At 53.1% G+C, this 26,874-nt stretch overlaps 2 protein-coding genes across 14 annotated transcripts in view; one reads left to right on the forward strand and one right to left on the reverse strand.

Moving 5' to 3' along the window:
• Nucleotides 1-1,500: 1,500 nt before the first annotated feature.
• On the reverse strand, nucleotides 1,501-4,980 carry CUNH8orf33 (chromosome unknown C8orf33 homolog). Its single transcript, XM_019630125.1, has 6 exons — nucleotides 4,890-4,980; nucleotides 3,399-3,730; nucleotides 2,983-3,309; nucleotides 2,732-2,816; nucleotides 2,445-2,591; nucleotides 1,501-2,076 (listed from the first exon to the last, which is right to left on the reverse strand). Exons 1-6 carry the CDS (start codon nucleotides 4,978-4,980, stop codon nucleotides 1,937-1,939), a joined length of 1,122 nt encoding a protein of 373 aa, XP_019485670.1. The 3' UTR covers nucleotides 1,501-1,936.
• LOC109375058 (zinc finger protein 250-like) overlaps nucleotides 3,553-26,874 on the forward strand; it is a 31,185-nt gene continuing 7,863 nt past the window's right edge. Inside the window, exons 1-4 of one of the 13 annotated variants that reach the window (XM_019630163.1) lie at nucleotides 10,815-11,238; nucleotides 11,440-11,623; nucleotides 13,721-13,925; nucleotides 16,009-18,927. In XM_019630163.1, the coding sequence (XP_019485708.1) occupies nucleotides 13,730-13,925; nucleotides 16,009-17,855 (2,043 nt within the window). In that variant the 5' untranslated portion in view covers nucleotides 10,815-11,238; nucleotides 11,440-11,623; nucleotides 13,721-13,729 and the 3' untranslated portion in view covers nucleotides 17,856-18,927. Of the gene's footprint in view, nucleotides 3,630-10,814; nucleotides 11,624-13,720; nucleotides 13,926-15,754; nucleotides 15,907-16,008; nucleotides 18,928-19,963; nucleotides 23,086-26,874 lie in introns of those variants that run through there. The other 12 variants (XM_019630165.1, XM_019630162.1, XM_019630164.1 and 9 more) reach the window with 12 other exon arrangements.

Raw genomic sequence — 26,874 nt, forward strand, 5'->3', positions numbered from 1 at the left:
GCAACCCACTGAGGCATCCACTTTAAATAGACATCCATCTCAAATGTACTTGGCCAGCTACACAGTCACAGAGACACCATGAGCTTCCACTTTTAAACAGCCCAGGCTGACCTAATGAACTGCTTGCTTGAGTGACTCAATAAAGAGTGAACCTGGGAAACCAAAGGTACTCCATGCGTCTACCCCTATGAAGGCAGAACCTCAGGTCCGCACATTTGCTCCCTCTCCACCCAGGACCTTACGGCGTGGCCTGGGGCATGCCGCGGACCCTCCATGGCCTGTGAATAATAAACCTTGTTTTTCCCTCAAAGTTCCCTGGTGGTTGTTACTGAGGTCTTTCTTGCAATCACAGTAAGACGAGGGCCGGTCCCCCCGCCACAACATTGGTTCCGGTCAGGGAAATGCCTACGGGGGCTCAACACAAGTGGTACAGCCCAGGCGAGTACCCCAGGCATCCGTAGACAACAGCATCGTTACAGATAAGCTCAGAGCAACGCAAAGCAACCTTGAAATCATGCTAAATGAAAGCCAGATAGAAAAGGCCACAGACGGTATGATTCTATTTATACAGAAATGTCCCGATTAGGTAAAAGTTCATAAAAACAAAAAGTAGAATGATGGTAGCCAGGGGATAGGGGAAGGGATGGAGTTACTGTGAATGGGGACAGGGTTTCATTTTGGAGTGAACAGACAGGAGGTGAGAGCAGGTGTAAGGGACACTAAACCCCAGAGGCCCGGGCAGCAGCTGGGGTGAGACATCAGGCCAGGACTGGAAGGCCTAGCGCTGACGACAAAGCACAAAAGATTGGAGATTTTTTTTTTTAGTTAATTTCAGGTGTACAACACAGTAGTTATACTTTTTACCCCTAAAAATGAGAACCCTACTGCCCCCCGCCCCCGGGAATTATTTTGAAGACAGAGCTCACACACCAGCTGAAGCACTGAACTATGTGCTGGAGAAAGAGAGTAATCAAGGATGATTCAGGTTGCGGCCTGATCAACTGGGTGAGCAGTAGAACCAGACACTGAAAAGCAGACAACCAAGGGAGATTTGGGGCTAATGAAATGTTTTGAACAATGCCTATGAAACAAAGTACAGATGTTGAGTAGGCAGGTGGGCTCCAGCTATGTCTAGTCTGGGAGACGCCAGCAAAGATGGCATCCAAGCCACAGAGGAGGATGAAGACACCGGGAAAAGCAGATTCAATGCCACACAAGCCCTGGGACTGCCACCTGGAGCAGCCAACATTTAGAAAGGTCATCCACTGAGGCTCAATCCAGGTCTCGGGCCAGGATCCTCAGGCAAAGAAGCTCTCTGCTTAAGAACAAAGCTTGGCCAGCTGGGGGCCACACTGGCTCCCTGAGACTCGCTCAGGAATGAAACCAGTACAGACAAAGGAACAAGCCCTGTGGTGAGAGCCGGGGCCCAGCAGGGCCAGACCCCTGCATCGTCTGTACCTGCTCTAACACAGGCAATTAGCACACTCTCACTCACCCATGTTTATAACAAAATGCTTTTATTAGGGCCATGTGACATAATGGCATAAAGCACTACCCCATGTGACAGGACACCCTTTCATAAGTCAGCACCAAAGTGCAATTATGCAGATTCCCTGTCACCCTCAGCCACTTACTCTAACCCTGAACACTGCCACTCATTTCAGTTTACTGTGGAAACCTCTCTTAAATGGACCTTCGTCTCAGGCAGGAGGAACTGTTCATCTGAAATCCTCCAAATGGGATCTTGAACTTGTATGACAGTACTCAACACACCGCCCTCACACCTGCCCAACAGCCATGAAACCACATTCGCCTACCAGCCAGGGGCAGACCAAGCCCACATCCGCCCAACAGAGCATTCCCAGAAAGACTCCGCACGGGGGACAAATCCCCACACTGCCTGGGGACGGGGACTGTTTCAGGATGGACGGAGATGCTAAAAGAAATTGAACTTAAATTCTTCGTCAGGAGTGTCCAGGGTTGCCTTGGCTCCCCTTGCTGGGCGAGGCCTGCAAACCCTCCGGCTCTTCTTTCTGGTAGCCTCACCTACAGGCTGCACTTGCGCTGAGTGTGCTGCTGTGGGGGAGGGAGGCGTGTCAGAACGGAGTGATACTAGCTCACATTAACTGTGCCCATAGAACTGTAACGCTTTGTATAAATTAATTGAACTACTTCTCAAAATTATAAGGTAGGTATTATCACTCTCCACTTAAACTTACAGAGAAATTCACTGACGCTCCTATCCCTGCCTCCTTGGTTACTGGCCCAAGTTCTGTGCTCCTGAGGTCCAGGCTTTCTCTCCCTGCTCCCCCTAGCTTTCCTGAGCCAATCACCTTCCCTCGCCAGACCTGTTGCTCTGGGAGTCTTCCTTTAACTCCCTCCCTTTTTCCTCCCGACCCCACTGAACTAGGCAGCCCTAAATCAACCCGTTCTCAGCTCCTCACCAGTCCTGAGAGCCCGCAGGGCCTCCCGCCACTCGGCTTCCATCTGAGCCCTGTAGTCCCCAAACATGGAACGCATCAGCTGCCTCTTCCGGGGCAGGGGGGTTCTTTCGCTGCGCAGGGTTCGGATTGCCCCCAGAGCTTGCTCCCCTGCAGACGAAAACAAAGGACTAGAGGGCCCCTCGAGTCTCACCTCCTACGCAAAACCAACAATTCCGCCCCCTGGCAGCACCTGCAGGCCACAGCACTGTCAGTTTACCTCCCCCCAACTCTACAGAAGGGCCCCTCACTCTGTTTTGGGCTGGGTCTCTGCATCTTGAGGCCCAGTTCCAGCTGCTCCACGCACCAGGCCAGTTCCCGAGCCAGCTGCTCCGCCTGTGATGGGTTGGGGACAGTGGCTGAGGCGGACCCATCGCAAAGGACCCCAAACCCCCCCACCCCATCCCTCTGCCGTGAGTCCGCAAATCCGAGACCGCAACCGCTGGCGGACTCTCGACTGGAACGCACCCCGGAACCCCACCCCGCGGGGCACTGCCCTTGCCTGGGCCTCCGCGCTTCGAGGGGCTTCCTCCGGGGCCGGCTTTTCTGCGGCCTTTCCGCCTCCGTTAGACGCAGAGGCACCGTTCCGGCTTCTCTTCTTCTTCTTTTGCTTCTTCAAGACTGCGTCGCTTTCACCGCCTACGGGATGCGCCCTGGAGGCGGCGTCACTGCACGCGGGGTGCCCTGAGCAGAGACAGGCGGGATGGGACCCCACAGCGGGAGGACTCGGGGCGCCGGGGAGCGGCCGGAGGAGCCGGGGGCTGCGCGGCGCGCGGGCGGGACCTGGATCTGCGGCCGCCGGCGTCTCCCGAGCAGGATGTCCCGGGGCCTGGAGAAAGGGGGGGCAGCAAGAGGGTCACGGGGGGCTGCCGGCGGCCGGAGGCCCCGCCACCCGCGCCTCCCTTCGGCGCCGCTCACCGCCATGCGCCGCGGCCGCCGCCGGAAGCGACGCAGAGCCGGGGTCCGAGGCCGTCTCCGCTCCTCCGGAAACGCGCCCCCTTGGCGCAGCGTTCCGCGGGGCCGGGCGGCCGCGGGGCGGAGACGCGGGAACAGGCGCTCCACGCGGCGGGCGGCCCCCGGAGGGAAGGACGGCGCCCGGACCGGGGCCGCGGGCCCCCGAGGCTCCGCTCCCAGGGGAGCGCGAGGCAGGTGAGGACACGGGAGGCGACGCCGCGCTGCGAACAGCGGCCGAGGGCAGGCGGCCCCGGGGCGGGCGCTGCTCCTGCACTTCAGCGTCAGGACCGTGGAACCTGGGGGGGTCAGTCCACGTGACTGTTAGAAGGTTTCGTATTGTAAAGATGCTGGTTTTCCTCAAGCTAAGCCTACGTATAAACTTAAAATCACAGCAAAACTCCCGGCACTTTTAAAAAAGGACTTCCCGGAGCAACAGGTGCCGGGCCTGGTGGGGCTGCCGGTCCTGGCGGGAAGCAGGTGGGGGCCGGGCCCTGTGTGCTTTGAATCTGAGCGCGGAGAGAAGCCCTGTGCTCTGGGCAAATGTGCTGCCAAGGTCCCCTCTGCTGCTGGTGACGAGGCGGGGGCGCGCCGGGGCCGGGGCCGGGGCCGGGGAGGGCGGAGAGGGGTGGCCCGGATAACAGCGCGAGCAGGAGGCGGAGAAGGGGACCCCGGGCCACCCCTCTGCCTGGCCCAGGGCGGCCCTTCCAGGGCGCTGCGCTAGAGAGGGAGCACCCGGGGCTGCAGGAGGCCCGGGGTGCGCGGCGCTGCCTGACTGCGGAGTCCCAGGTGCTGGCTGGGGACTCCGGTCAGGGAAAGGCGGGGGACGTGTCATTTCCTGCTGTCTGCCTGGGCTGGGAGGCCTCACGAGGGTCGGACTTGATCATCACAGATAGTATAGTAGTTATTTATTGTGGTGTAAGAAGTTACCACAAAACTCAGCGACTGAAAACAGCCAACATTCAATAGCTCGAGCCATTTCAGAGGGTCGGGAATCTAGCACAACAAGGCTCGGTGGTTCTAGCTTAGGGTCTCATGAGGTTGCTGCACCTTTTGAAAGGAGGAATATCAAAAACTTTTTAGACATAGTTTAAAGTACACAACAGGATGTATTTTTGTCCTGGGGGACTGGAGGTTTTAGTGGTGAGTAGGCTCCAGATGCAAAGGGGCTTTTTCCTGCCTCCTTTGCCTGTGAACCCCACGTGGTGACTTGGCCAGAACCCACTTCTTCCCAAAAGCCTTCTCAGCCCAGGCATCAGATCACACTCCCTCCTCCACAGCCCGAGTCTGTCAGTCTGTCTCCTAAAAACAGTCTTTACAGCACACCAGCTCTGACCTGAACCACTGTAACCAAATCTTCACAGCCTCACCTCTGCCTGCAGTGTCATTCCCTCCCGTCTTTCCTGAACTGCCCTGTGGCAGGGGTGATCTTTCCAAAGCAAAAACTGGCTGTGTTACTCTCCTCCTGGAAATCTTCGGTTTCCTCCGTCATAAAGTCCAAGGTCCTGATGGCATGGACAGCTGCTCCCTGGTATTCCAGCCACCACATGTGCTACAAATCATGCAGAAGCAACTATTGGGTCTTTGGGAAAGTCATGACATATTCTTCGATGTTTTTCAATGCAAAAATGCGTCATGACTTTCCCGACGACCCAGTATTTTCAGACATCACTGTGCTCTGGCTCCGCGACCCCCCAGCATCTCACTCTTCTTCCCTGGCGGTAATAGCACCTATCCAGACAGGTGGAGAGGAAGGACCCAGCCTTCGATGATGAGACATCCCCAGATCGCTCTGTTGCTTCCCACGCTGACCTATAGTGAAGTGCATGTCTTCACAGTTAGGTCTCCCGGCTGTCAGCACCTCCACAACCACTGGAGAAAGCCCTCCTAACGTTTTGCTCTATATCACCATGGCTGTTGCCTATCTCTTGAAACACACTAAAGCTATCTTTCCTTGGCCTACTCCCCTAGCCTCTTCAGAAATTATATTACAAGGGCCGGCCGAGTGACTCAGTTGGTTAAGAGCTCGCTCAAGAGTTTGAGCTCTGAGCAACAGCGGTTCGAGTCGCAGTTTGAGTCCCAGCCTGAGCTGAGCAGCCGCTGAGCTGCCAAGCAGGATGGCTCAGCTTAAAAAACAAAAACAAAACAGTAAAGAAAACCAGAGGCACTAAGTGCCCAATTAATGAGGTTAGAAAATTAATAAATAAAACCCAAAGAGCCCAGAAGGAAGGATAAAATAAATATTAGAACAGAAATCAATGAAACAGTAAATAAAAAAAAACATTACAGAGGACTAACAAAGTCTAAGTTGAAACAACAGCAAACGTCTCATGAAACTAATCAAGGAGTAAACTCTGGCGAGGTTTTACATGTTTCAGTGTTAAAAAAAAATCTAAAGAAACTATTTAATGATGTGCGAAAATTACATGAAATTAAATTTTGAGGGTCTGTTGGAACTTACCTGTGCTTATCATTTACATATTGTCTGTGGTCACTTTCACATTATTGATCACTTTACAGAGTATGAAACAGTTCATTCTCTGCCTACTAAATTAAAATCATGTTTTAGCAGGCCCGTCTGATTTTTATTTCCAGGTCACCTTGCCTGGAACTTTGAGCCTTCTTAGGTGTTATTTAAAACAAAACAAACCCTACTTAGATATAAGATCCATTTTGAGTTAGTTTTTGTGGAAGGTGTAAGGTCTATGTGTTAATTCTTTTTTTTTTTAATTTTTGTATGTGGATGTCCAGTTGTTCAAGTACAATACTGTTGAAAAGGCTAGCCTTTCCTCATTTAATTGCCTTTGTTCCTTTGTCAGAGATCCATTGACAATATTTGTGGGGGTTATTTCTGGGCTCTCTACTCTGTTTCATTGATCTATTTGTCTTATTATTTCACCAACCACACTGTCTTGATTACTGTAGCTTTATAGTTTTACAGTTGGGTAGAATCAGTCCTTATTAGACTTTATTGTTCTTCACTATTGTGTTGACTATTCTGGTATCTATTCATAGATACTCCAACTGTCCCCTGATTAGTATTAGCATGGTATGCCTTTCTCCTCCCTTTAACTGTAACCTATCTATCTGTGTTGGGTTTTTTTTGTTAGTTTTTAAGATTTTATTGGGGAATTGGGGAAGGGGACCAACCAAGTTGTTGTTCTTCAATTTTCATTGTGGAGGGCTCCAGTCACTATCTGGCTTCCCGTAGGCAGCTCATGGCCTCCAAGTTCAAGGTACTATGTTCGATCTTAGTTGCGGGTGTGTGTAGGCACCATCCCATGCGGGAGTCGAACCAGCACCCTTGTTGTTAAGAGAGCACGCTCTATCCCCTGAGCCATCCCGGTGGCAGCTCAGCTCAAGGTGCCGAGTTCAGTCTTACTTGTGGGTGGGCATAACCCACCATTGAACAGGCAACCTTGTTGTTACACCAGCTGAGTCATCCTGCCACCTGTTGGCAGCTCAGCAGCAGTTCAGCTTGGGCGCATCGCCACTGGCCCATGTGGGAATCAAACGAGCAGCCCTGTTGCTCAGAGCTCACGCTCTTAAGCCAACTCTTAACCAACTGAGCCAGTCGGCTGGCCCCCCTATCTGTGTCTTTATATTTAAAATGGGTTTCCTGTAAACAACGTATAGTTGGGTCTTAGCTTTTTATCTGCTTTGACAGTACCTGTCTTTTATTTGGTTTATCTAGACCAGGGGTTGGCAAACTTTTGAGACGGAAGAGCCAATCCTGTCCCTCACAACAATTTAAATATTATTCGAGGGCCATAAAACAAATGAAACTACTATTATGTGAATAATATCTTTTAAAAATTTTATAAATGAAACTATGATAGTTTTATTTTCATTTTCAATTTTACTCCAGAGCCACATGTACGTACCCAAAGAGCCGCATGTGGCTTGGAGCCGCAGTTTGCAGACCCCTGATCTAGACCATTCACATTTTAAGTGATTATTAATATGGTTGGATTAATACATACCATGATTGTAACTTAGTTTGTACTTGTTTACTGTACTTGTTTATTTTTAAACATTTTCCCTTTTCTGCCTTTCCTAGTTTAATTGAACATTGTATGTGATTCCTTTTCTCTTCCTATTTAACATATCAGTTTTACTTTTTTAAAAAGAATTTTACTGGTTGTCTTAGAGTTTGCAATAACCACTGGAAATCCACTTCAAATAACACCGTACTGCTTGACAGGCAGCATAGGTACTTTATAAGCAAGCATTCCCAATTCCTGCACCGTCCCTTCTGACGTTGCTGTCATTTATGCCCCTCCTCCATATGCTCTGACTACCCAATGCGTCGTTGATATCATTACTTTTAAAAACAATAACCTTTCCTTCATGTAGCACTCCTTTTAGAGTCTAAATCTTTTACAAAAGCTTTGAATACTGTGAAAAAATGTTTTACATTCCATTTCATTTGTGTTTTTTTAACTGCATTTTACCAGATGTTTTGATGTTATCACTTATGTTAATAGTAATTCCCGTATGTGTTCATTTTATTTTCATGCTTTTCCTGCCATGTGTCAATATGCACTTGACTAAAATCACTCAATTAATCAATAAAACAACAACAACAACAACAATAACCTTTACGGTTAATTAAGAATAGGAAAAATAAAAGATTTCCTTTTAACCTCATTTGTTTCTTCTCAGAACTTTTCGTTTCTTCCTGCAGACCCAAGTTTCTATCCCATGTCATTCTCCACCTCTCTGAAGAACTTTTACCGTCCCGTCCCTGGCCGGTCTACCGGCTGCGAATCTACTGGGCGAGGACGCGGGTGGCAGGGAGTGCTCCCGGCCCCCCAGAGCAGCCCGTAACCTGGGACCCCGCGGGCGCTGGCTGAAGGCGGCAGTGTGGGGTGGGGGGTTCCGTCCAGGCTCGGGCGAATCGGGGCGTGTCGCCGGCGCAGTCCCCGTCGGAGTGCCCACGAGCCCGCGGAGTGCTCAGAGCCCGCGGAGGGGCGACCGTGCAGGGCTGAGGGCTCCGGGCGCAATGCTCTGCTGGGCGCTGGGATGCGCCGGGCGGAGCGAGCGGGGGCCGGGCCTCGGGGATGGTGGCGGTGGAGCCGCGCGCGTCGCACCCCCGGCGACCTTCCTGCTGTGCTGGAGGTTTGCGTTGCGTCTCCGCGTTGCGTTCGTGGTTAGCGAACACAAGCTCCTCTCATTGAACTCTCAGGTCGTCCCTTCGGGCAGGGGGTGCTGTCCTCCTTTTCCGGGCTCTGCAGACACGAGTCACTCTCCTGAGCCCCTGGCTTTCGTAGCTGCAGTATCCGAGGTAGGAGCGCAGCCCTGTGGAGGCCCGGAGCTTGTGCTTCCGACAGCGGTGTTCTGTCTCCCGAATGCGCCGAGATTTGAAGGCGGACTGACTTGGGAAGGACCCTGTGTGACACCAAAGGGCGTCAGCCCCGGGGCCAGTAGAGGCAAGCCCTGGCTCAGCCCCAGGAGAGATGAATTTGGTTCAGCTGCCATTCAGAGAAAACCCACCCAAACAGGCTTCAGTGGTGAAGGTGGGGCAGACACATTGTTCTGCGATGTGTCTTTGAGGTTCTCTTAGTGCCTCTCCTGCTCCCTCTAGACAGAGGTGTTTCTCCTTGTTTCCTTTTTGTCTTCAGGGAGGATAAGGCCCTTCCTAGTCGCCTCTTGGCAAACTTCCTTTAGTGCCTTGTTGATCTGAACTGGGCCTTGTGGTCACCTAGGGCCAAAGTAGCTGGGCCAAGGAAAAAAGGGCACATTTCTACCTGAACAAAAGGGCCTGTTTGCATGTAGGGGGGCTTTGGGGGTGGCGCCTGCCTGTGTATCACAGGACAGTTGGGAAGGTTTGCCTTGGAGTGACACCTTTCAGCCTAAAACAAAACCAGATCTGTGGTTCTAAATGTCATGTGTACAACTGACGGTTCCCAGTGTGTACACAGCGAGCTTCAACCTCTCTCCCAAACTTTGGACCTGCGCAGTTGATCCTTGAACAATGCAGGGGTTAGGAACACTGACACATATCCCCTTGCTGTTGAAAATCTGAGTAAACTTCTGACTCCCCCACAGTTTGAGTTGTACCGCGTTATCTGCAGGGCATCAGTTTCAGGACCCCACCCCTTGCAGATACCAGAATCCACAGTGCTCCATTCTTTTTTTTTTTTCCTTTTTTAAGATTTTATTGGGGAATTGGGGGAGGGGAACAGACAAGTTGCTGTCCTTTTTTTTTTTTTGTAGAGGGCAGTGTCACTGGCCCTCACATGTGGGATCCGAACTGGGGCCCTCTGGCATCCCAAGCCAGTTCTCAACCAGCACGCCACTTGGCCGGCCCAGCTGTCCTTTTATTCTTCAGTTTAGTGGTAGAGGACGTCGCTTTACTGGCCCATGTTGATATTATCATTGCGCTTTTCCAGGGTGAGTCAGTCCCTTGCTGGCCATTGGATGGCCGATCATGGTGACTCAGGAAAGCTCACACCTGCTGCCGACCAGCCCCATTGCAGCCTACACCACGGGCTGGCAACTCCCAGCAGCCCAGCTGTAGGTTGAACAGCTGCTCACCATCTTACCTGTAGAGGGCACAATGTCACTGACTCTCATGTGGGATCCGAACTGGGGCCCTGATGCTCAGAGCTGGCGTAACAAGCCAACTATTTATTTATTTATTTATTTATTTATTTAATGGTTTTTTGTTTTGTTTTTAAGCTAAGCCATCCTGCCACCTGTTGGCAGCTCATCAGCTGCTTAGCTCGGGCTGGGAATCGAACTGCTGTTGCTCAGAGCTCGCACTCTTGAGAGAGCCCAAGCCAACTCTTAACCAACGTGTCACTCGGCCGGCCCCAGCTAGTATTACTTTTGATTAAAAGGCTGTGTAAACTGTCTTGTAAATGACAATACTTAAGATTTTTTTTCTACTTAAGGTTTTTTTAAAACAACTTTTATTGTGAATTTCTAATTTTCATAGTTTAAACTGCCTGTAAAATGCATACCTTAAAACCTTTGTACTCGTTATGTCTAAGTGTATCATCAATTTTTGGTAAATGTTCCATGAAGAGTACCGCTAAAGGTATAATATCTATCAAAGGAATTGGAGTTTTTCCATCTGATTGCGGGATTCAGTACTCTCACCTGCATCCTCCTGTTCTTATCTAGTTACAGCCTGTCCCGATTCTGGGTACCTGTGAATCTCAGTCCCACTACACCGGTGTATCTGATTCCCCCTGCATTTCTAATCGGTTGTCCTTTGATGTTCAGTTACACCCGCGAACCAGGAGTGCGCTCCGCGCTCTACGCGGTGGTCGAGGGCCGACCCACCGAGTCTCTTCGGCGTCCCACCGCCTAGAGCGGCTATGCTGGCCCGGGGGGCGGGCCCTTGGGCCGGAAGCCGGGGCGGGACTTCCGAACTCCGTCTCTGGGCCGGTCCGCTTCGGGGCCGCGGCGCTGCGCCCTTCCCCGAGCGACCCCCGGAGGCGTGGAGTTCGCGGTGGTAAATCCTGTGTATTGCCGATCGCGCTCCCGCGTGACTCCCCGCGGTGGGCGCCGGCCCAGGGCAGGCTAGGCTCGGACGGGCGGGGGTCCGCGGGCGGAGGGTCAAGGGGCTGCTCGGCCTGGGCGGGGTCGGAGCCTCGGAGGGTTGGGTGGCGCCCTCCTCGAGGGGGTACAGCGGTGGCGTCGCCTGCCCCTGACCCAGCAGCCCTCAGCCTGGCAGCGGGACCTCGTGGCGAAGCTGCCGCAGAGCGACGGGGCAGGTGTGCTGTGAGTGGTGTCCTGGCGCGTGGACTGGAGGAATGGCCTCAGGAATTCCGTGCGACGTTGGAGCCGGTGACAAGTGGGGTTGTCGCTCATCACCTGCTGTCCTGCCTGGAGGCGCAGTGGGTGGTGGATTCATCCTCCGGGTGGAGAAAGGGTTCTGGGGAGGGGGGAGTCCTCCCCCATAGGAGTGGGGCTGAGAGGTGGTGGGTCATGCCCATCCTGCGGTGCCTGCCGTGGACTGGTGGCTGCGGGTCCTAACACTAGTCTCTTTGCTCAGCACCAGGAGAACCTGCTTCCAAGCTCGTTGCAGAATCCAGTTTCTCGAGGTCGTTGCATTGTAGTGCATGTTTTCTACATGACTGCCCCTAGCTCCTGGAGGCCCCAGTCCTTGCACATGACCCGTGCGCCCCAGAGTCAACAAGGACTCATGCAGTTACTTTGGGTCCAGTAGGATAATCCAGGTCCATAACTTTAATTCCCACTGCAAATCTGTTTTGCTGTGTGGTGTAGAGATCCACAGGTTCTGGGGTTTAGGATGTGGACGTGGGTGGGGAGGGGCAGTCTATCTACCACACATTTGGACGGTGCCCTCCTGGGCAAGATCCCACATATACTGGGGTGAGAAAAACAAGATGTAAAACAGCTGTAGTTCGTTACAATTTATAGTAAAAAGGCAATGAAAAAATAGATCTTGTGTAAGCTTAGAATAATCTGGAAGGGTACATTAGAAACTGGGAGAGGGAATTGAGTGGTGACTGACACGTTTCACCACAAGTCCTTTTTCACCTTTTGAATTTTGAGCCATGTGACTGCCCCTGTTTGGTGCCAGTGATCATTTGCAGAATTTTAAAAGAAAATGAACTGAGTAAATACTGGACATGATTGAGTCTCCCTGTGGGAGAGGGAGGGTGAAGCCCCCACCCCCCACCCCATGGAAGCAGCATCTTCTGTGTTCTGCCTCATGGACAGGCACCTCCAGTCAATGCTCTCCCTGCTTGAATCCCACCTTTGCCACGTTATTCTTCCTTAGATGTTGTGTTCTCTTTCCTAATGTAGAAACGTGTCCTGTGCCTCCCTTTCACCAGGCAGCCCAGGCCTCTTGTAGTCTGTGCCCCTGTGACCTGGCCTCTGAGCTCTGTCTGCACCTCTGCTCCATCTCACCCATGCCTTCTTCCACCTTTCTAACCAGGCATGGCCCACCCCGTCTCGGACTGGCTTAAATGCCCTTATGCCCCAGGACTCAGCCCGTTCCTTGCTGCCTCTGCCCAGAGCACTTGCCCATCTCACTGATGCATTTGCTATGATCTGTCTCCCCATTGAGGGCAGTGGTCACTGCTGTATCTTCATATTGTCCCCTGAACATCTAGAACCTGGCATATGGCGGGTGTTTGGGAAACACTGAAAACACGTGTCCAAGAGGAAAAATGCAGTCCATAGCTTGGCAGGCAGTGTCCAAAATGGGCTTCTGCCAACATTTCCTACCTTGTCTTCTCCACCCCGGGAAGACAGGGGTCAGTGTACCTGTTGATGGTCCAGTGTGAATAACAGTGTCGCCTCACCCCTGGGAAGGCTGCTGAGCAAGGCTTATTGCATTTGCAGAGACCGGGCAGTGTCGGGGGGAGGGGGAATCACTCACTTGGTGATGTGGAGGACCCCTCCTGTGTCCAGGTGGGAATGTCCTGTCTTCCTGCCCAGAGGGAGCAGTTGGAATGAGATGAGCCCAAGTTTGGGAGTCTTCACAGGATAGGGGTTGTTGATGCCTCAGACTGGACAAATTAACCAAGGAAATTGGTATAGGTGCAGAAGCGAACCCTGGAGCACCAACATAAAGAGGGAGATGAGGGAGCTGCTGGTGAAGTGGGAGGACAGCCCAGGAGGGTAGAGATGAGGCTATCTACTGTGGATGCTGGGCCGGCCGAGTGGCTCAGTTGGTTAAGAGCTCGCTCAAGAGTTTGAGCTCTGAGCAACAGCAGTTCGATGCCCGGCCCGAGCTGAGCTGCCAACAGGTGGCAGGATGGCTCAGCTAAAAAACTTAACAAATAAAAATAATCTCTACTGTGGATGCTGCCAAAAGGGCACAGCTCAGACAGAACTGACCACTAAGAAGGCACCGTGATCACCACGCTCCTGTCTGTGGCACAGGCTGGCCCTGGCTGACTAGCCTCTGGAGCTGCTGCTCCACTATGAGTGGGTCTAGTGGTCCACCTTCAGCATTGTGTCAGGGATTAGGGTAGGGGGTGGGCCCTGTGGGACTGCTTTTTTGTCATGGCAGGCCTGGGCCCTTCCAGGGGGTGCCTGCTGGGCACTGTGCTCACTTTGTCTTAGGGTCAGCATCTCACCCCTTCCCACCTATGGCTCTGGCTCCTCTTAAATCTGGATTCCGTGGCTGGCTGACCCTCCCCTTGCATCCAGGAACGGAATGTGGCAACAGCACCTGAGACTCAGCACTAGGTTCTCCTCAGGTCTCGGGCTGCAGGAAGGGACTCTTGCCTGGCAGGATGATGAACCCCTGGGTCTAGCCCCTCTGCACACTCACCAGTGCCCTTTCTGGTTTCCAGGTCCCAGTCATGCCCAGCCTAAGAGCTCGGCCCAAAGAGGCAGACCTGGAGCCCTCAGCTCCTGGACCATTTCCTGGGAGCACTGCAGGCCAGGCCTGTATGACTGGTGCTACCACCGTGACACACCCGCCATCTGTACTTCGTGGTCCTCTCTGCTGCAGCGATGGTGAGCTGGGAACCACTCCTCCTCACCATCAGAAGCCAGGTACTGGGAGCGAGCTCCCTACTGGTGCCCTCATTCTGGAGGTACTTTGTCCATGTCACCCTGCATTTACCCCCAGGAGTTGTTTGTCTCATTAAAGGCGGGGTGCCTCGTGGATTTGAGGGGCCAAGGCTGGAGGTCAGAGAGGAAAGTGACCTGGGCCCTGACTTCCCTGGTGCCCTGCATGGGACACTTTGGTTTCCCCACCTGACATAGCGGGTCCAATGGGATGGCAGCCAGCTGAGCCCTGCCTGCTCAACCACCAGAGGTGGCAGTCCCTGCCCTCAGGGCTCAGCCTGAGTCCAGGCCTTGACCCTGCTCCCTCTGCCTGCATTCACAGTGCCCAGCTGTTTCCATCCCCTTCATAACCCTACAAGAAAGTCCTTCCTGAGGACCTCTCACTAGCTTGCCTCTTCTGCACACCTCTCAGCAGTGATCAGGAGGGTTACTCAGTGTTAACTGTTCTTACTGGGATCTAATGATGGCTGTTTACAAGAATACACTCTTATCTACATGATACATATTATTATACTCAGGACACCTGGGCAGAGTACCCTTGTCAGAGCCTGTGTGGCTGGGGAGGGTTAGGCGAAGAGCAGAGATGATGCGGGACAGTATTCTGTGTGTTTGGGGAGTTGGGGGTTGGGGAGAGGAGAGAGAATTGACACGGTCCCAAGAAGTGGCCCTGTAAGATAGGCCTGCTGACTGCACCAGGCTGAGGCAAAATGTTACCCACATGCCCAAGTGCATGCTGGGCAGAGAATGGTGAGGGAAGCCAGGAGGCTTGCTCCAGGAAAAAAACAAACAGGTTAATGGTACCTCATGTTTAAAGAGCCAATGTGAAGCAAAATGACGGCGCAGGCATTTCCTACCACCTTTTTTTTTTTTTTTTTGGAGGGCAAGTGTCACTGGCCCTCATATGTGGGATCCGAACCGGGGCCCTCTGGCATCCCAAGCCAGTTCTTAACCATCGCGCAACTCGGCTGGCCCTCCTACCACCTTTTTTTACACAAACATTTGAAAAAACAAGCAGAAACTGTCTGCACCAACTTTGTCAGAAATCTAGAAAACATTTACAGCAAGCCAATGGTGAATCAAAGAAAAGGCAACTTAAACATGGTTGGAATGCCTGGTGGTGTTTTTGCTTGCTTGTGCCCCAGACACTCCCTGGTTCAGTAGCTGTCTTAATGCCAGCAGTGTACCCTAGCTCCGGGGGGTAAAGCAGACCTCATTCAGAAATTATTTTATTCTAAGCTGTGTGGGGTTGGACAAAGGACTGATGCAAAGGGCTCTTATGTTTTCTCTAACTCAGAAGTTCCTCAGGGAAGAAAAAGGTGGGCTCAGGATCTTCATTCAAGAGAGATGCAGGGGATGGAGGGTTTCCTTGTTCCTTTAGGCGTGAAGAGACAAGGTGCCAAAGCCCTTCTGGTGTGAGAAGGAGCCTTCGGAAAGATGGACCCAGCAGCTTAATCATTGTTCCAGGGGAAAAAAATCATTCACCTAACACCAGTCAGAACTGCAGGTTTTAGGGTCAAAGGTGGCTTTGACAGGACAGTGTGATCTCTGAGGCTCCCATGTTGAACAGGACAGAATCTGACATTGCACCAGTGTCCCCACATTTCTCAGCCCACCAGGCAGTTGGAACCAGCTTTGCTTCTGCAAAGGGAACGGGCTTCTCTCTGCCCCCATGGTGCCTCCCTAGGCGAAACCCAAACACCATTAGTTATCACTGCATGAACAGACGGGCTGTGAAGCCGGCAGCATGTGCCCTGGAGAGGCAGGTGGAATGTTCACGAATGTGTCATGAGGCATGTACTGCTTTCCTTGCACAGGTAGGAGGGGTGAGCGCCTGGGTTTGGGACACACACCAGGGTACAGCCAACAGGACTTGCTGATGACCTGCTGTGGGTGACAGGAGAGGCAGTCAGGGGTGCTGACAGTTTGGCCTGAACCAGGAGGTGCACTGCTGGTGACTTCATGAAGTGTGAGTGCTGGGAATACACCCCCAGTGGCTCCCACAGGCCCAGCCTTGTCCTCTGTGTATTTTCCTGTTTCCTTCCTAGTGACTTTATGTTTGTCGTTTCAGATTCGAACGCCAGAATTGAAGGCAAGGAGCTTCTTCAGAAGGAAGAGGTTTCTGAGGATTTGGAATCACAGGCAGAAACATCAGAAAATAATACCAGTGGTTTTTCACAGATGCCTGAGCTTGGGGAACTCTGTGATGACCTATTAGGAAGAAACTGGGGAGTCCATGGCGACACCAGACTGATGCAGTCCCTCTGCGGGGAGGAGGATGTCACACCAGTGGCAGCACTCCTTAAGAGCCCCTTAGTGGGGAGGGAGCTGGACTGTGACAATTTTGAGACAAGCTTCAATCTGAACCCAAACCCAGTGGCATACTGTGGCACCCATGTGGAAGAGAGGTCACATGCATACATGTGTGGCCAAAGCCTCCGACACAGTGTGGACCTAAGTAGCCATGAGGGGCTTCATTCAATTGAAAGCCCCTTCATATGTAGCGAGTGTGGGAAGACCTTCAGAGGAAACCCTGAGCTCATTCGACATCGGATTGTCCACTCTGGACAGAAATCTTTCCTGTGTGATGAGTGTGGAAAGGCCTTCCACCAGGACTCAGTTCTTACAAGTTATCAGAGGGCTCATGTGAGTGAGAAGCCCTACACGTGCCACGAATGTGGGAAGGCCTTCTGTGTGCATTCAGATCTTGTTAGGCATCAGGGCGCCCACAGCACAGAGAAGCCTTGCGTCTGTGCAGAGTGTGGAAAGGCCTTCCACCAGAATGCCAGCCTTAAGAAGCACCAGAAGTGTCACATGAGCCAGAAGCCCTATGAGTGCAGTGACTGTGGGAAGGCCTTCAGGCGGAGCTCCAACCTCATCCAGCATCAGAGAATTCATTCTGGGGAGAAGCCGTACGTGTGCAGTGACTGTGGGAAGGCCTTCAGGCGGAGCTCCAACCTCATCAAACACCACCGGGTCCACACAGGCGAGAAGCCTTTCGAGTGCAATGCCTGTGGAAAGGCCTTTAGCCAGAGCTCACACCTGAGGAAGCACCAGCGGGTACACACCGGCGAGAGACCTTACGAGTGTGATGAGTGCGGCAAGCCATTCAGCCGGGTCTCTAACCTCATTAAGCACCACCGGGTCCACACAGGAGAGAGACCCTATAAGTGCAGTGACTGCGGTAAGGCCTTCAGCCAGAGTTCAAGCCTCATTCAACATCGGCGCATTCACACTGGAGAGAAGCCCCATGTGTGTAATGTGTGTGGAAAAGCCTTCAGTTACAGCTCTGTGCTCAGGAAACACCAGATAATCCATACGGGAGAGAAGCCCTATGAATGTGGCGTGTGCGGGAAGGCGTTCAGCCACAGCTCAGCCCTCATTCAGCATCAGGGTGTGCACACGGGTGACAAGCCCTACGAGTGTCGGGAATGTGGGAAGACATTCGGCCGCAGCTCCAACCTCATCCTTCACCAGCGAGTTCACACCGGAGAGAAGCCCTATGAATGTACCGAATGTGGGAAAACCTTCAGCCAAAGCTCAACTCTCATTCAGCATCAGAGAATCCACAATGGATTGAAACCCCATGAGTGTAACCAGTGTGGGAAAGCTTTCAACCGAAGCTCAAACCTCATCCACCACCAGAAAGTTCACACCGGAGAGAAGCCATACACGTGCGTTGAGTGTGGCAAGGGCTTCAGCCAGAGCTCCCACCTCATTCAGCATCAGATCATCCACACTGGTGAGAGGCCCTACAAGTGCGGTGAGTGTGGGAAGTCCTTCAGCCAGCGATCGGTCCTTATTCAGCACCAGAGGATTCACACTGGAGAGAAGCCGTACGACTGCACTGCGTGTGGGAAAGCCTTCAGTCAGCGGTCAAAGCTGGTCAAGCACCAGCTGACCCACACCCGGGAGTGAGACCGAGCGCGGCTCCGTCAGCCCCCTCTGGCCAGCTCCCACACTGGAAGCAGGGCGCACTCCCTGCGCTTTACCCCACAACCTGCTGTCCAGAAAGCCTGGGGTCCTCCTCTGAGGAGTCCTTCACAGGCTCCCTCCCCTCCTGTCTCCTGCCATTGTTCCCACCTCATGTGACCTCTTATTTCTTTGGTTGGTTTTCACATTTTTTCACCAGGTTGCCATATTTGTTAGGAGGGGAAAGATGATGAGGGCTACATATTTACAAGTACAGCTTATTACTATAATCAGCCATAACCAAAAAAAGTACACAGCTTTGTTTCAGGATAAGCACAGTGGTTCTTTTGTTCCATAATTAGTCACAAGGAGTACATTCTTTGTTGGCAGCGGGAATTCATGTTGTGTTTACGTAAAATCAGGTCTGATTTCTGTCGCCCTCCCCCAGTGTGGTGCATACTCAGTACCACCAGGTCCTTACCCTTTCTTGCCCATTCTGTAATGACGCAACATTTCCCTGCTGCTCCCTTTGTGCCCATCTGTAGTCTGGCACTGTGCTTTCTCCTCAGGGCTCCGCTGTGACTCAGGTCCACTCAGGGCTGTTACACCTGTGGCTGTTCCAGCCTCCAGCTCTGCCTTGTGGTCATGGCTATCGGCCCACAGAGGCCAGCTCTCTCCTTGCCCCTCCTGTTCTCCCTACACGTGCCCAGGCTTGGCGTTTTTCCCAGGTCCATTTATCACCAAACATTTATGAAGCACCTGCTAGGTGCCCCTACAAGGTAGGGTTGTCCCTCCTGATTTTCCCAGAGCTGTGCCGATGCTCCCTGCGCTGCTGGCCTCCACACTGTTGGGAGATCCCCCCCCCCCGGTGCCGAGACAGACGGGACACGTGGTGGGCACAGTGGCTGTGGGAGACCCAAAGTGTGGTCCACAGAAGAATGAGTGTCCTTTGGCCCTGCCCAGCGTCTCGGCAGAAATTATCCAATTCAGGGGCATGCTGTCTGCAGCCTGAGGGGTTTTAACGTAGGACGTTTTGTTTCCAAAGAAATATGGTCTAGAAAAGCAAATTTCTGTCAAACGTAGCCTATTTCTTTCTTTTGATTTTCATGGTCTCCTTGAAAATATGTTTCTCTGGAAAAACTCCTAAGTCCATGTGACAGCCTGAGAAGTCCTTGTCACTGATGTGCGGGTCTGGGTACCTCCACTAAGCCTGGTGGCCGGAGCCCATCTGCACCACAGGGGCCACTCCAAGGTAATAGGGAAGCCCTTATATTCTTTTTTCATCTTGGTGCAGTAATTATTTTTTATCAAAAGGCCCTTAATTATTTAAACTACTAGTTTATATAGTAGGGATACATAGAGAAATTAGGGAGAGGAGAAAGGGGAAAGTGGAAAGAGGGGAACAGGGAGGAAACCACAATGCCCAGCCTGGACTGGGGTCTGAACACTACTCCCCAAATCTCTTAGAACACCCATCCCTTCCTCGTAGTTGCCCACCTCCCCTGGTGCTCCTCTCATCTCAGGAGGGTGTTCAAAGGGGCAGAAATCGTGGCTCCTAATTTCCTAACCAGGATATCCCTAATAAGGGCCAGACCCAAGGGTCAGCATGATGGCCAAGCTTTTAGGCAGGCTACTTAGCACCAGTGGCCTGGCAAACAAATGGCCCCATCTGCACATTTTTTTTTAAAGATTTTATTGGAGAATTGTGGGAGGGAAACAGCGTTGGGGAATCAGGGGAGGGGAACAGACAAGTTGCTGTCCTTTTGTGCTTCAGTCTAGTTCTGGAGGACGTCACTTCACTGGCCCATGTTGGTATTATCATTGCACTCTTCCCAGGTGAGGCAGATAGGTCGCCAGCCTCTGGATGGCCGCTCACGGCGGCTCTTGGCAGCTCACACCGGCTACCAGCCGCTCACTCCGGCTGCCGGCTGCTCATGCTGGCTACCAGCCACACACGGTAGCTTATGGCAGCCCACTGCAGCTTCACTGCAGCCTACGCCGTCGCCGGCGACTCACAGCCCAGCTCCAGGTCAAGCTATTGTTCAGCATCTTAGCTGTAGAGGGCAGTGTCACGCCCTCATGTGGGATCTGAACCGGGGCTCTGCTGCTCAGAGCTGGTGTCCCAAGCTAACTCTTAACCAACGTGCCACTCGGCTGGCTCCCATCTGCACATTTTTATAAACTTTGACATCACCTGAGTAAAGGATGCCGGGAATCTATTCTCACAGATGCCCCAAAATACCAATCAAGATCACAGACGTCTGTACCTCTGCTCAAGCCACAGTACCAGGCCTCACCAGGACACCCTCATCCCCTCTGGAGCTCCAGATATTACTGACAGTGACCAGGGCCCTCCTGTCACTCCTCACAACACACTGGGCCCTCACCAGCCGTGGGCTGCAGGCCGCACTGTGCCATGGGCTTATTTAAACAAGTTCTGATTCAATTAGATGAAACATGGCGCATTTCAGTCATCAGAAATCGGGTGAATTGTAGTGAGCAGTCGGGCTTCACTTTCTGATGTTTGCAGACAGCCTCGAAGTCTCCTCCTCTGCCCGTTTGGGACCAGCTGATAAGGAAGCTGGGTGCTCCCTCCTTGATGCCAGAGGGAGACTCAAACCACAGAAACCCTCACGTATGCTTGGGAGCCCTCCTGCCAGCCCACCCACTGACCACAGTAAGAACCCAGGCCAGGACCCTTTCCCTGCTGAAGCCACTTTGCTTCTGTGTGCCAGGACTGCCCTTCCTTCATCAGAGACCTCCATGATGTAATAAACATCACACCTTCAAGAAAAATACAAGCCCTCCTTGGCTCCTACCCCTTCTACTCTGCCCTGTGGATATCAGCAAATTCCTATGTATTGTGACCTCTGAAAGTCCCCTCCACCTTCTTGTTCTAAAGAAAACCTGGTTGCCTCCTGACCACAGGTCCCCCAAAGCCCCTCTCCCCACGTACCACTGGAAATGGAAATTGGGACATTCTCCTAGCTCCCACGTCCACGTCCAGATATTCCTACCTCCAACCAACACCCTAACTCCCTTGACAACAGCCTAAAGGCAGCCCCAGCAGCTGGCCTGGTCCCGAATGTGCCAGGATCTTCATGTTCTTGGTAGAGTCCTGGGAGACCCCCTTCAGGGACTCCCACAGCTCATGCCCCAAAAGTGGGGGGCAAGATTGATGGGTAAGATACGGTTTCCCCAGCATCCACAGGCTCCCTCCACACAGTGAAGCAAGGTGACTGCGGGGGTAGGGGGTAGGGGGGTGCGCAGGACCCACAGCAGTCTTCAAGCCTTTGTGGGTCTGGAGGGGGCTCCAGGGTCTGAGGGGGGAACCCCTAGGGCCCTGACGGTGGCAGGCCACTCCACGCAGCTCTGGCAGCAACAGCATCTCAGAGCCAGACAATCATCACTGGCCCCTGGGCTTCCCTGGAAGTTAACACAAAGGTGTGGGGGCAGGCTGCCTCATGCCACATGGGAAGCCAAGGGACATGTGTGAGCAGCAGTGGCACCTGCCCAGACCTTTTGGAGGCCTGGACTCGTCACCTCTGGACGCGTGTAGTTCACCTTGTATTCCGGTGTTGCCTGCTTTCCTGTTCCTGTGAGGTCCGTGAGGACAGACTTACAGAAATGCGGCTCACTTTGTCCACCGATGTACCCCAGCACTGAGAACAGGGCCCAGACCACAATAGGTGCTCAGTAAAGACTGTGCTTGTCGAAGCAGAGCCAGAGGAGAGGTGGCAGAGCTGGGCATAGAGTCGTGCTGGGGGAAATGCTAGTTGTTGAATCTAAGGGAGAGGCCTACAGGTATGACTGTAGTGTTCTTTCAACCTTTATGAATGTCAACATTTGCTGAATAAAAGTTATGGAGAAAGCAGGTTATGCTGAGGTCCTAGACGCATCAGTTCTCTGTTGGGACCAAGGTTGCTGGTCAGAGCTCACTCCCTGTTAAAGGTACACTGAGGCATATTGAAACTTTGAAGTTTATGTGAGAAACGTGGATTGGAGCCCTGGCACCGCCACACCAAACCTGGCTAGGAGCCCCAGGTTTTCAGAGACGCAGAAGAGAAGCACGGAAACCAGCCACAGAGCCAACAGTTGCCTAGTCCGGAAGCCCAGGCGGAGTTTGCTTAAGCAGGTGCCCAGGTATCAGAGCCACCCCACACTAATGGCCTCCTCGTTTAATTAACACTGTCAACTGGCAAAATCATCTGGGACTGCCCAAAAAAGGGCCGAACTGACGACCTAGTCCCTGAGCGTCCCCGTCCCTTGGTAGAGGGGACCCTGCTGCCAGGGGGTGTGCGGTACGCAGAGTTCCCCGTGGGAAGCCGACCTCAGGCGGTTGGAAGAGACGGAGGAAGCAGCAGCTCGCGTCCCCCCGCTGCCGGGTAACCGCGAAACCGTTGCCGCATCCTCCCCACTGCAGGTCTGCCTCGGGCCTCCGATCAGGCGGAACCTCTCCGGGCACCGGCTCGGCCCTCACGCCCTCCCTGGCCCTCGGGCCGGCCTGTCCTTCCTGAGCGCTACTGAGCCCCACGACACACGTGCCAGACGGAAGGTCACCGGCCGGTCCCTCGGGAGTCAGCAGGCGCCCCGGCCTTCCCCCTCCGGCAGCCGCCTCTCACGCAGGGCGCGTCTGCCGCTGTGCCGCCCACGGCCCTCCCCGGCGCACGGCTTAGCCGCCCCGCAAAATCGGTCAACACCAGTGCAGGTGGCCGAGGAGGCGGTCACTGTCACACATGACAGCCATCGCCAAGCCCTGCCGGGTTGGGCAGCAGCCAGAACCCTCGCCTCGGAGAGAGCGCCACCGCCACAGCGGAGCAGGGGCCGCCCCCCGCCCCAGCGCAGAGTCCCGAAGCCCGGCACAAGGGGGTCGCGGGCGCCCGCCAGGCTGGTGGGAAAAGGGAGACCGGAAGCTCCCGCGGGCCGCCGGAAGTGCGGCCTGCGCGAGGCCAGGGCGCAGTGTAGCCTCTCTAGGCGGCGCGGAGGCCTCGGGTCTCGGAGGCTCCAGGGCGCGGGGCTGGGCGGTCGGTCCGTCAGGAGAAAGGCGCCGGGAGGGGAAGGCGGGGCCCGGCAGGCCGGGCCGTGTTGCGCTCTGGGATCGCTCGTTCGGGGGAGGAGGCGGTGCAGGGGGAGGGGGCCCCAGGGATTGGCGAGTGTGCAGCTGAGGCGGGACGTCCCCTTTGTCCGAGCGCGCAGCAGGCCGCCCCCTTTCGCTCGTGAGGCTGCGGTGTCCACGGTGAGTGAGGGGCGCGGGTTGGCGCCGGCGGGACGGGACCCTTTCCCCTCAGCGACGCGGGAGCCGATGCGGCCTCCACGCGGGCGCGGTGCTTCCCCGAGGGCACGCACTGTCCCACCCATTCGCGCCGGTTTCCTCCGCCCCAGGGACGTTCGGCACCCCCTTTCCGGACCCCACCCCCACCCCTTGACACTCCCGGAGCCCCATTCCTTTGCGCTTGCCACACCCGAACCTTGTCCCCGGGGCCCCTCCCCCGCGGACTCGGCAGAGAGGAGGGTGGTCGGCCTTGCGCGGAGGCTCCCCAAATTCAGAACCTGGGGCTGAGAGGCCCCGCCCGCACCCCTCGGCGCCGGGGGCGCCTCCGTCTCGCAGGAAACCGCCTTTGGGGTCTGGTTGCCCAAAGTGCTTCTGGCCGAATTTCACACCCTCCGTTTTTCCATCGATTTGCCTTCCCTGTTACTTTGTTAAGAACCCTTTTTAACGAATGAGACCAGCCTTTCCTCAGTTTGCAACTATGTTCCCTGTTTATCATTTGCTTTTTAGTATTTCAGTAGAAAATAAGATGCAGTGATTTTTTAAAAAGTAATACAAGCAGTTCAGGAAAATATAAAAAGTGAAAGTCACCCTCGGTGATCAGACGCCGGCGTGCGCGGAGGAGGCGCTGGCTGCTCCGCTTTGTGTTCTTTCCGGATCTACGTGCGCTTTTTTGTGTTGAACCCAAAAGGGAAGCTCCAGGCTGGGGCGCGCCCGCTCTGCCGGGCGACGCCGTTTTTGTTTTCTTTGCTACAAACTGTCTTCTCGGCCGCGGGCTCGATGGGCTCTCACACCCGGTTCCTCCGCAGAGCGACGCCGAGGTGGAGTGAGGTAGAGGCTGGGACCTTAGCGTCGATGCCCCGCGTTCTCTCCAGATCAGTGTCTTAATTTGCCTTTCCTGATGATTGGTGAGATGGAAACTCTCCGTATGATTTTAGCCTTTGTATTTCCTTTGTCATCTGCCAGTTCACGTTTTCCACATATGTTGAAAATATTCTCCTCAAATGGCCGTTTGACTCTCATTATGGTGTTTTGTTCTGGTCTGCGGTTTTTTGAAACAGAAGACTTCAAGTTTTTAATGGTCAAACATTTATCCTTAAGGCAATTTTGGGTTTTGTGCTGTGTTTTAAAAGCCTTTCCCCACTTCAACATTATTTTTTAAATAAACTCCTGTTTTTCTCTGATACTTGTAAAATCTTGGCTCCGTCTGGAATTTATTTTGGTGTGGAGTGTGTTGTGAATCCAGCTTCATTTTTTTTTCTTTAAATCGCTCTATTACTAAGACTACCTATTGAATAATTCATCTTTCCGTTGATTTGGAAAACCACCCACCTTTGTCGTGTATGAAATTCTTGCATGTCTTTGGGCCCATGTCTGAAATTGGCGGTGGCTTTCGCATACAGAAGATTTTTATTTTCCTGCAGCACATCTGTGGGTCTATGCCCCCCAGGCTTTCTTCTTTTGGTATTTTGCTTAAAACTGCCCGTCCTACCTAAATTAATGAAAATTTACCTCAATTTTTATTCAAATTTGTCTTATGAAACAATGTTATATTTTAACTAATTCATTAATCAGCCTAATGGATTCATTAATCATTTGGTATATGGTATGGGATGATCTAAATTTTTTGACCTATTTTTGTCTCTTTGCCTTTCTCTACTTTCAGGAGATGTGTTGACCTTTGCGTGAAGGTCTGATTTTCTTTCTCCCCAAGCATTTACCCCATTGTCCTAACGCCCGTTTACTGAATCACCTTTCCCCCAGCGATTTAAGTCATGCACTTGGCGCTGCTCTGTCAGTGCCTGAACCCCGCCTTCTCCTCCAGGCCCACCGGGCTCCACCGTGGCTTTGTGGATACAGTGGGCAGAATTCACATCATATTTCTAAGTTTATTCAAAGCTTGTTTCTTGTTGCCATTTGTGACTGGGATCTGTTCCCTGGATTTTCTGATTAGGTGTTGCTGGTGTAGGAAAGCTAGCAGTTTCAATTCGGATTTGTGGTTACTTCAGAAGGTTGCAGAGTGGTACCTTGTGCTCACACATGGCTCAGAGCTGCCTCTTCTGAAGATGTAACCACCTGGAGGCCAGAGTGCGCCAGAAGGAACACCTGGGGGATGGTGAGGATGGAGGGAGATCCTGAGAGCTGGCCACCCCAGATGGGCACTCTGAGGGTGCCTTTCCCAGCTTGTCACCGTGGGCGAGGTCTTTGGAAGGACAGACATGCTTGATTTTCAACAAGGACGATAAGATCCTAAAGTTTAGCTTACAAAACAAACCAATAATGATAAAAGTTAACTTCTAAGCTCTGCATCTCTGCATTCCCTTGTTTAGATCCTGTCTCTGTCTGTGGATGGTCAGTCACTGAGACCCCGCTTGGCAGAACATCTCACTGTAGGGTGGCTTCCTTCTCATTTTTCTCTAAGTGTTTGGGTTATTCCCTGGAGAGATTTCCAAAAAACAAGACTCTTGCATCTGAAGAATGACAGGCTGAAGGATGGATGGGTCTCTGGTGCTGGCATCCGAGAGTGGTGCTGCTGGTACTTAGCTCAGTGTTGGAGGTGGTGTGGCCTCCAAAGTCCTTTCTGACACTCGGTGGTGGTGATTCTGGGGACCGTCTGAACAGGGCTTGTCATTTCCCACCTGTTCTCCCTTCCTGTTGAAACTCCTGTTTCTCCCACGAAGCAAAGCCTGAAGCTGGGCATCAGAATCATGGGGGTCACGAGTGATGGGGCCTGTTAGAAGTCAGTTTCGGTGGCTGAGTGGCTGGAAGTCCGTGGTGCTGGCACTGTCAGGCGAGCGCCCTCCGGGCTGCAGACTTGTCGCTGGGTCCTCAGGGGTGGAGGAGCAAGGGACTCTCTGGGGTCTTCCATAAGTCACTGCTATCAGCCTGGGGGCCACCCTCATGACCTGAGCACCTCCCAAAGGCCCTGCCCTCAGGCCATCACACTGGGCACTTGGGTATCACCATATGAATGTGGAGTGACACAAACATATGCAAGGGCTATGCTTTTTGTGCTTTTCTAGGACTCACCCAGGTGGAGGTCTTTTCCCCTGCTCCCTCCGCACCCACCTTGCCCCCTTGAGCATGTTGACAGCCTGGTTTCTGAGTTAATCTAACTGAATGAGATAAAAACACCTTGTCCAACAGCACCTGACTGCATCACGCTGTTCTGAGCACCTGTGTGGCTAACCTGGCCGTCCTCCTGAGGCCCTCAGAGGAGTGTGTCCTCTCCCCATTTCACAGGACTATCATCAACATGCTGTCTGCACCCCGTGCTGGCACAGCCTAAATGTTTCTGTTGGTGGGTGCATGGCCTGTGTGTGGAAGGACAGTGGTGGCTTTGGTGGCTACACTGTCCTTGAATCTGCATCCATCCCTGGAGAACACCCGCCATCCAAGGGCATATCTGACTCCCCGGGGACTTTCCTGAGAAGGTGTATTAGAAGCTTGGCTACCCGGTCTCTGTGCCCTGGTACTTGCTGCTGTTCTAAGGGGTGTGAAGTGTGGTCTCATTGCTCTTTTAAGCCCATTCACTTTCTTTCTTTTTTTTTTTTTTAAAGATTCTTATTGGGGAATTGGGGGAAGGGGAACAGACAAGTTGCTGTCGTTTTGTTTTTCCGTCTAGTTGTGGAGGACATTGCTTCACTGGCCCAAGTAGGCACCATCATTGCGCTCTTCCCGGGCGAGGCAGATCAGTCACCGGCTTCTGGACGGCCGCTCACTGTGGCTGCTGGCCGCTCACGCTGGCTGCTGGCT

The sequence above is a fragment of the Hipposideros armiger genome, unplaced genomic scaffold, assembly GCF_001890085.2.
Source record: "Hipposideros armiger isolate ML-2016 unplaced genomic scaffold, ASM189008v1 scaffold_897, whole genome shotgun sequence".
Classification (NCBI taxonomy): domain Eukaryota; kingdom Metazoa; phylum Chordata; class Mammalia; order Chiroptera; family Hipposideridae; genus Hipposideros; species Hipposideros armiger.

What these genes read in the sequence shown, in the direction of transcription:
- CUNH8orf33 (XM_019630125.1), bottom strand. Translation starts at nt 4,980, where the DNA reads ATGTGGTGGCTGGAATACCAGGGAGCAGCTGTCCATGCCATCAGGACC. An exon ending in CGAAGATTTCCAGGAGGAGA is followed by an intron (nt 3,731 to 4,889) that starts GTAACACAGCCA and finishes TGACCCCCCCAG; the next exon opens with GTTCCACGGTCCTGACGCTG. An exon ending in GGCGGCCGCGGCGCATGGCG is followed by an intron (nt 3,310 to 3,398) that starts GTGAGCGGCGCC and finishes CCCTTTCTCCAG; the next exon opens with GCCCCGGGACATCCTGCTCG.